Raw genomic sequence first — 9,115 nt, forward strand, 5'->3', positions numbered from 1 at the left:
CTGCATTCCCCTGCCTGTCCCAGCTAATGTAACTACCATCCTGAATCTTATATTTATCATTCTTTGCTTTCTTTTTTATATATTTTTGTCACATTTATACTTATTCCTAAAAATCACTATTTAAAATTTTTTGTTATTTTTAAGTCAGATTTCTTGAGGTATATTTTACATACGGAAAAAAACACCCATTTAAGTGTACAATTCTATGAGCTTCAGGAGGAAGGGCTAGCAATAGGAGGCTCAAGTCCATGGGAGAAAAGACAGTGGATGATGTCCCTCTCCCAGTCACACTCCAAGATCAGGCTGAACCTTCAGAGGGGCCCCGAGTGTGATGTGAGCACCACTTCCGTTAGGCTGATCTCTTCTCTCTGTATTTTCATCCAGACCAGGACACCACTGGGCAATTACATTAGGACACCAGTTGTAAGTAGGAGGTCCCAGGTATATCAGGAGGCAGAGTAGCCTACTTTTGTGGTTTTGTCCAAGGCTAGCCTCATCCAACAAAGCTGAGGAAGACAGAAATGAGTTTCCAACTATTTTCTCCCTCTTCATCCTCACCACTGAGTCCGCGTGAAAAATAGTGTCCTTTTCATCACTCATGTTTTCCCCTTCTGACCCAGTGTCTAATTGTTGGATTCTCAATGATGTGAGAGAAATGGCCTCAAGGGGGTCAAGAACCTCTTCTGGAGACAGGAGGATGTCAGTGAGGGCGTAATTCCTTCCCCAACTGTCTCCACTTCTTCCATACTGAGCTAACACTCTGAAGGCCCACCACAAATCTTTCCTCCACAGGGTCTTGAAATAACTCATGGGATCTCTATGCTTTAGTGTGGGTGAGTTCTACAGTGAAGTGAGAAAAATGAAACTGTCCAAAGCAGGAAGCCAGTCGTATAGGTTTTAATGGTCATAAAAAAATAAGACACATTTCCTATAAAAAAAAAAAGACTTCATTCAAAGTATCATTTAATTAACTGTGTGTACTGCTTTACTACCTGCTTTTTACCAATTAACAATAGGCTATGAACATTTTTCTCTGTAAGAAAATATAAATCCATGATATATCATTGTAATTATAAAAATTATTCACATTATATATGGATTATTAGTTTATAGACCTAATTATGCATTTCTTTGACTATAGCTAGATAGTATAATAGATTCAAACATGCAAATAGTTTTGGGTCTGGATGAATTCACTAAAAAAACCATACACATTTTCAGTTCTAGTCAATTTGTTTATTTGCCCATCAGCACCTAATGTGGCTCTGCTCCTTTCATGAATGAAAACTCATGCTTCTCCCTGGGTACCACGAGTCATCCAAAGGGCTCACTTACCCCAGACAGAGCTCCACACCAGTCCCCCATCTCATTGCCAGGAGCTCAGGAGGCATAGTGGACTATATCTGAAGATCGTGGCCACTGGGGCAGCCTGGAGACATTGTACGCATTTAATTACATTTATCACTTGGAATTTGTTTTATGATTTATTCATTTGTCTGTTTGTGTATATGTCTTGGTAGACTGGTAAATGCAAGAACAGAATTCTTTCATAGACAAACTTGTCCCCAGGAAAGTACATGAGACAGAATCTGAACCAAGGCATGTGAGCTAAAAGAAGGAAGGATGGAAAGGAAAGGGTCAGGCTCACAGACGGCCCCAGGCAGAGGTATGTGGACAGTCACCATGCTTCCTGGTTGAATCTCATTAGTTGGACATTGTGCAAGTGCCCAAGAAAAAGGAGGGAAGCCTAGTGCCAGGGGTGTGCCAGACTGTCACCCTCTCCCTGATTGGGAAACCAGCAGCATGCGTGGGCATGCATCATGAACCCAGAACAGGATAAAAGGGATCCTGCCCTGGGCTCTTCATCCACAGCCTCCTCAGGAACGAGCCACTCCTGCCTCCTCTGCATCCGGTGAGTGTCTGAGGGGAAGGGACTCTAGCTAAGATGCTGGGAAAGAACCCCAAGGTCATAGCTGAGGAGAGGGAAACAAAGGGATCTGGAATGAAATCCCAGAAATAGGACTGCAAAGAGGGCAGCAAGGAGGGAAGTGAGGGCCAGGAAGCAGTCCCTGTGGGCTGTGACAGGAATTCTGGGACCTACAAAGGCCACAGAAACGCATGATTCCTTCCCTTGATCTTTCTATTCACATCCACACATGTTTCCTGTGACATCCATCCTTCAGAAAGCTTTCTGCAAATGCTGCATCCCCTGTGTGTTTCCTTTAAGATGCAAAACGCTGGATGCCCACTTAGATTGGCAGCACTGGGTGCTGGGTGGAGAGCAAAGGTGGAGCCATCTTGCATGATCAAACTAACTCCACATCAGTTTCCCACCCCTCCTGCAGCCTTGGCTCAGGGAGAAGCTGGTCTTAGAAGCGAGGGGTCCAGGAAACCAAGAGTGAGGAGATATTGAACTGTGGACTCTCAACTGACAGGGACTTCTGCTTTGTCCAGGCTCACTCACCTCCCGCCGAGATGTCCTCCCAGCAGCACCAGCAGCAGTGCCAGCCCCCTCCCAAGTGCCCCTCGCCCAAGTGCCCCCCAAAGAGCCCCGCACAGTGTTCACCTCCAGCCTCCTCGGGCTGTGCTCCAAGCTCCGAGGGCGGCTGCTGCCTGAGCCACCATGGGCGCCGCAGGTCCCACCGATGCCGGCGCCGGAGCTCCAACTCCTGTGACCGTGGCAGTGGTCAGCAGTCCGGGGACTCCAGCTGTGGCCAGGGCTCTGGGGGCTGCTGCTGACCTGGGCTCCTGACGCTGAGATGAACAACTCCAGAGGAAACAAGAATCCAAAGGGTCAAGGAAAAGCCCAGCCTGACACATCCTTTCCCAGATACAACATCCTCACTTTCCCAGCCTGAGCTGGGGATGTTCCATGGAGGACTTGGAGCTCTCTCCGGAAGGCTCTTTCTGTCCTATGTCCAGGATCTCACAGTTCCCCCACCCCCTGCATGTGCAATGATTGGCAGGGCCTGTGCTTGACTGTGAAAAATAAAGCTTCTCTTCCTCGTTATCACGGGCAGTCCACGTGTCACTTGACTCTGTCCCTCCCCAGGTGGCTGGATGTGTGCCCCTCCATCTGCCCCTCAGGTGCAGCACTGCCCTAGAGAGGATGCAGAATCCTAGGCTTAGACTAGAAAAAATAGAGGTCTGCCAGTCTTTTTATGCTGGACTGGGAGGCAGTGGGTGAGAGGAGGAGATTGAATGGGGGGCCTATAACCATCACTAAAAGGAAGGATTTTTCTTATGAAATGTAAGGTGGGGGTTCCTCTCACAATGGGCTCCCCACGCTCCTATGAGGAGCTGCTATTTGCTTGTTGTACTGTTTCTGGCATCCCCATTGAGAAACAGAGAATGTGTGGCAGGCAATTATCTTCTCAGAAAATAGGAAGAATTGGGCATCTCTCAACCAGGGGAATCTGTCCCTCCAAGGGACATTTGTAAATATCTAGACACATTTTTGGTTGTTTGTAGATGCTGAGGCTGGAGGGTATAATCCTACTGGCATCTAGTGGATAGGGGCCAGGGATGCAGCTAAACATGCCACAAAACACCGAACAGTCCCCACCCCATTACAGAGAATGCTCTGGACTGAAATGCCAAAGTTGAAAATCCTAAGAGTAGAATAAAGAGGCAGGAAGAGGAAGGGATGGCATCAGGAAGGAGAGATAACTCCATCTGCTCATCTGCTCAACAAAAATCCCAGAGAAAGCTGGGGGTGGGGGCAGAGGAGGGGAAGAGAATTAGTTGAAGCTAAAGAAGTTGTGGGTTAGAGGGAGGGACAGGGCTGAGAGCTTAGGAAATGCGACAATGTGGAGAGTGTGGATTAGGAGACACTTAGGAAAAAGGGAAGGGAGCATAAGAAGTGTTTCTAAGATTATAGATCTTTGGTATAATTATAACATCAAAAACTTAGTGCTTATCATATACTAGGAACCCCTAAGTGACTGAAATGAACTCATTTAATTTTCTAAACAACCTAGAAGGTAGGTGCTCTTAATAACCCCATTTTACAAATGGGAAAACTAAGGATCCAGACAGTTTTGTACCATGACCAAGTCCACACAGCCAGAAAGTGGTTCAGCCATCAGACTGTGGAGGCCATGCTCTCGGTTACCGTCACTTGGCACCCCTTGAGACTTTTCAAGAGATCTTTGAAACAATTAGTTTTTTTCACTTAATATTTATTTAGACCTGTTTAACTTTGTGTTTTGTTCTTATTTTTGTTTTGTTTTTTAAAAGCTATAGAGCTAAGAACCAAACCATGTGAGTGATAACTTTGTTAGACTTTTTTTAATTTACTTCCTCATATTTAGGACCTAAAATATGAAACTCATCTGCCCCCCTAGGTGGAAATCATCTGGTTAGAGATTCACCTCACTCTGCCTGCCAGAGGTGAAATACTGGCGTAAAGGAGCAGTGCAGTCAAGGCATCCGGACGGTTCTTAGAATAAGTCAAAGGGACATCATGGAGCCTGAACTAAATTCAAATTGAAAACTAGGGAGAAATCAGTGTGGGGCTGGAGATACCAAGGAAAAACAGAATCCTGTGTAGTACTTTGGGAGTTCATTGAATCAAATATATGTTTTTTTATTCTTGGAGAATATCAAACTATTTACTTTCACTTTAACATCTAAGGACTCAGAGTTTCTAAAATCTTTGTGATTTAATAAAGAAAAAGGCTCCCAAGGAGTTTGCTGTGAGACACTCTGAGCATATATGATCTACTCTCCAGCGCAGCACAATTCTCTATGGTAGGAACCACAGCTGCCATGTTTGGATCTATCACCACGAGCTACTTGTCACTCAAAACCTGAGAAATTCCTGGGCAGCACTCCTCCATGGGACCAAAACAGTGGAGACTCATGGTGGAAATATGCCTCAAAAAACATTCAGGATAAGTAGGCTTGGCTGAGAGGTCAGAGTCACTGCCACGTATGTGAGCCCTTACTCTGCTTCACATGAAGGAAGGTTGGTGGACCCAGAGCCATAAAACTTGCAAATCTGGACAGAACCACAACACTTCTCCTGGAACTGAGGACCACTGAGTGCAGAGTTCCTGGAATGCCCTGTTATACCATATTTGAGCATCTCAGAGTGGGCAGCCACAACTGTAGGCCTTCCTGTAGCAGAAGAAACAGACACATTTCCTTTTAATAATGTTTTATTGAAACTATCATTTTTAATTACATGTGTGATATAAAATATTTGCCCTATCCTTAAGCATGCTTTTATCTCAGAGGAAAATACAGTGTTATAGTAAAATCTAGAGTTACAGTAAAATGAATGACAATTCTATAGAGCTGATTTAAATGAAATTTCCACAGAAATTAGTCAGTCACATCAATTGCGTCACGTCAAGCATACATATTAACATTACCACATCTATCAAATGCTATTCACCTACCAATTAGAATTCACCTTTCAGCAAAATTCCCCCTGTTATCTCAGCCTAGATGAATCACCTCTTTCTCTTGAGCTCCTCTTGAAACTCAGAAACATAGAGTGAGTGATGTATTGACACACCATTCATTAAATGTAGGTTAGTCTCTTACTTCCACCTCTGATTTCAACTATAATAATCTGTGGTCGATTGTCCTCTCATAACTTTATAGCCTTTTCTCTCCCCCAATACCTCTACCTTCAGACAGCTGTCACCTGAAAAAGCAAAGAAACAAAACCAGGAATATTTAATTCTATAATCAGTGCTTTTAACGTGTCACTCTGGTCTCTTCTATCAGCCACATTCTGCCCTCAAACACCAGCTTTGACACCTCCCTCTTTGCAGGGACCCATCTGCCTCCTGGTTTCACCAGATCCTCTCAGTGTTCCCACCTGAACCAGCTGCCGTGTGCAGGTCAAGGCACTCATCCCATTGGTCCTGCTGCACACCCAACGTCAGTCCCTACAGACATCTGACCTCATCTCAACCACCCGCACGTGACACCAAATGAACACACCAAGGCAACAGGAGACTGATACCAACAGCTCTTGCCTAAGCCGGGGATTCCCCACACTTATTTATTACAGCACTCATCACCTTGTGTCATAATTATCTCACTACCTGTCTGTCTGCACCACTACGCTATGAGCTATTTCACCAGGACTGTATCTTATTTATTTATGATTCCCCGTATCTGTCACAATGCCTAGTGTGCACTATCAGTTTGTTTCTTGTAAAGAATAAAAGAAAAACAGGATGGAAAGAATGAATGAACAAGGAAAGAGTGGGAGAGAGGGAGGGAAGGAAGAAAACAAGCCCACAAGAAGCTTAAGGAATAGGTGTTTGGACAGTCTTGGGGCATCCCAGATCCCTCCTCTTAGAAAAGCTTACTCTCTCTCCCCCTTCCCTCTCTGCTACCATGACCCTGCAGCCTATAACTGATTGACACAGGGCCTGGTGACAAGGTCCTATCCAGACTCTCTATGAGCCAGAACTGTCCATGACATCTACATCTTTCCTCAAGGTGTTCAGACAGATACTGTCTGAGCACCAAGCATCAGTCACTATAGTCTTCTCCTGCTCAGGCCCAGGCAAAGGTCCTTCAGTCCCTGGTATGTCACAGCTGAGGAACTGGAGGTAAGATTTGGAGGAGAGGATGGCAAGAATTGAGACTAGAGAAGTCAGCCAGTTCCTGATTGGCCAGAAACTGGTACTGCCTGCCAAAACAATGTGTTTGTTCTGTGAGCAATAGGTAGGCAAAGCAACAAGTAATCCCATTCTCCAACCTCCAATTCTTTATGCTCTACCTCATATGATCCAATCTTCTCAAAGCTTGATATACATTAGAATCACCTGGGGAGATATAAAAAATCCAGATGCTTAGGCTGTACTTCAGGTCAACTCAATCAGTCTTTGGGGGTGGAGCTCAGAGTTCAGTATTTTTTTAGAAGCTTCTCAGATGATTCCACTGCGCAGCCAAAATTGAGAATCTCTAATGAAGATCTCAGTTCTCCCCAGAAATTTCACCCTCCATGACCTCCAAAAACCCATCTTTTCCCCACTGCCCATCCCCAATTCTACTTCCTAAATACTCTTTGGCTCCTGTGTTTGACTTTGTAAAATAATGAAACTTCCTTCAACTCCACCTGCCAACTCTAAGCCTCTCCTGACAACTCAAACTCTTCTGGCTGTTGGATGATTCAGCCCATTCATCAGCTCTTCCAGGTGGCAACTGACCTACAGTGAGTGCTGCAGCCCAACTCAAGGGTCAAAAGAGAAAAGAGATCAGATTATAGACCTCCCACAATGGCTTATAAAACCTGAAGCGTTGGAGGGTGACATGGGGTTTGGAAACACAAAACTCTCCAGTGTTGTATCTGAAGCCGTTCACATTTTTTATCACAAAACCTGATTTTATAGAGTGATGATTATTAACTACAGGAATGAATGTTTTCCTAAATGTACTTTGGGAAATATGACATCACTTATGAAACTGAGTACTGATTTATTTATTGGCTGATAGTGGAAAGGTAGGAGGACCCAAGAGAGATCCTTGGTTCAAAAATCTTCCAGGGGCCTTTTAACAAGTTTATTAAAGAGTCTGAACACAGTAGGGTGTAAATAGGACTTTTTCCCCTCCAGTCACTGCCTTCTACTGTGCTACACTGGCTCTCCTTGGATGCTATGGCAGATGTGTCCCATAACTTTCCAGCCATCTTCAGGGATTCAGAGATTAGCCCATACTGTTGAGCTGAATATAGCTCAGTATAAGAATCTTAACTCCTCCCCTTTTCCCAGTACAGTCCAACCCTCTTCTAAGGGACTGCAGTGGGAAAGAGATGTGTTCAGTTCTGTCATTCCTCCTTCACCTCCTTCTCTACCCTGTGGGTTCCCTTTCTCATCATGTGTGTTGGGACTGGGATGAGGGAAATGGGAAGGAGGTAAACACTTCATAACTGATTGATACTGCATGTGTCTCTTGATGGCTGCTTCCCATCTGGGCTGAATGCCCATGAGGGCTCTCAAGTGTCTGGTTCTTTAGGGAGTCTTTCAAGGAGGTATTCTCATAGCACCATAACCTGATACGAAATGTTTGAACTCTTTAGACACTCCCCGAAACCCCCATTCCCATTGGTACAAGCCAGAATGTCTTGATGCTAAGGTCTTTCACCCTGCCAGCCATACTCCTAGCAAGACCCGGGCATTACAGCTCATGCCTAGCTGACTTCCAAACTGTCCAATTGGCTCAGAGAAACTCATGAACTCTGGCCATATCAAATAGTGGTGGGATGGCTGCTTCTCCTTTTCTCTACTCTCCTTCCTATTTTCTATTTCCAATTCTTTTTCCGCCCTCTAGAATAACCACCGAGAAATATTCAGCAAGTCCAATGATGAAACTGAGATATGAAATTTCAGTCTCTTGTGCTTTTCAGGCATCTCTAAATTCTAAAATTTTTCCCCTTGAGATTTCTATCACTTTTCTTCTAGTGGAGGGTAGGAGGACTAAACTGTCCCCCTCCCGATGTGAAATATAAAGGAAAAGCCACAGCATTCTATCCTACTTTGAAAACTTCTCATCTCTTTTTTAGCCCCAAAATCATATATTCTATAGTAGGAGGTAGAGTAATGGCAGCAGGGTTCCTCCAACCTCTCTTTACAAGGTGGAGGGTTCTTAGTTTCTATTGTTTACAAGTGGGGAGTTGTTCTTGTCAAACCTCAATAAAACAGGAAAAGATTAATTTAACTTCCTCATACAGTCTGAATACACATGGATGCATCTCAGTGGTCATGACAACAGTATATATCTCAAAATGATAAACTTTGTTGGATGAGGATTTTGTGGCCCAGATAAGAAATTAAGGACAAATGTTTTCAAGTAAGAACACAAAGTTGGGAATGGTGGAGCAAGGCTCTCTAAAATTCTGCTTCTGCATAAAAGCATCTAGAAAGCTTGCAAAAATTGCCCAAATCAACTTTTGCAAAACTCTGAAAATTAACAAAGAACTTTCAAAAAATATTAGAAGTGTCCATTCCAGAAAAGCGGTAGGAACAGTGAACTTTGTGATATTTTAACCTTCCCTATTCCCATCCCCCGTCCCCAGATCCATAGCAGCCTTGAAAATCAAAATTCTAGTAACCACTGGGGAGAATAGAATAGGTCTGGAATTTGCAAA

General features: G+C 44.2%; 1 protein-coding gene across 2 annotated transcripts; it reads left to right on the forward strand.

The window, feature by feature from the left end:
* Window positions 1-1,805: 1,805 nt before the first annotated feature.
* On the forward strand, window positions 1,806-3,010 carry LOC100055773 (late cornified envelope protein 3B). Of its 2 annotated transcripts, none has more exons than XM_070269021.1 (2): window positions 1,806-1,912; window positions 2,436-3,010. In XM_070269021.1, exons 1-2 carry the CDS (start codon window positions 1,821-1,823, stop codon window positions 2,737-2,739), a joined length of 396 nt encoding a protein of 131 aa, XP_070125122.1. In that variant the 5' UTR covers window positions 1,806-1,820; the 3' UTR covers window positions 2,740-3,010. The 2 variants fall into 2 exon arrangements, with proteins under 2 accessions (XP_070125122.1, XP_014595261.1); XM_014739775.3 differs by having other exon boundaries at window positions 1,811-1,912; window positions 2,455-3,010.
* The last annotated feature ends 6,105 nt before the right edge of the window (window positions 3,011-9,115 follow it).

This window comes from Equus caballus, chromosome 5 (genome assembly GCF_041296265.1).
Source record: "Equus caballus isolate H_3958 breed thoroughbred chromosome 5, TB-T2T, whole genome shotgun sequence".
In the NCBI taxonomy this organism is placed as follows: Eukaryota; Metazoa; Chordata; class Mammalia; order Perissodactyla; family Equidae; genus Equus; species Equus caballus.

Coding starts and splice junctions, on each gene's coding strand:
- LOC100055773 (XM_070269021.1), top strand. CDS start 1,821: ATGAACCCAGAACAGGATAAAAGGGATCCTGCCCTGGGCTCTTCATCC. Junction 1,913..2,435: donor TCCTGCCTCCTCTGCATCCG/GTGAGTGTCTGA, acceptor CTCAACTGACAG/GGACTTCTGCTTTGTCCAGG.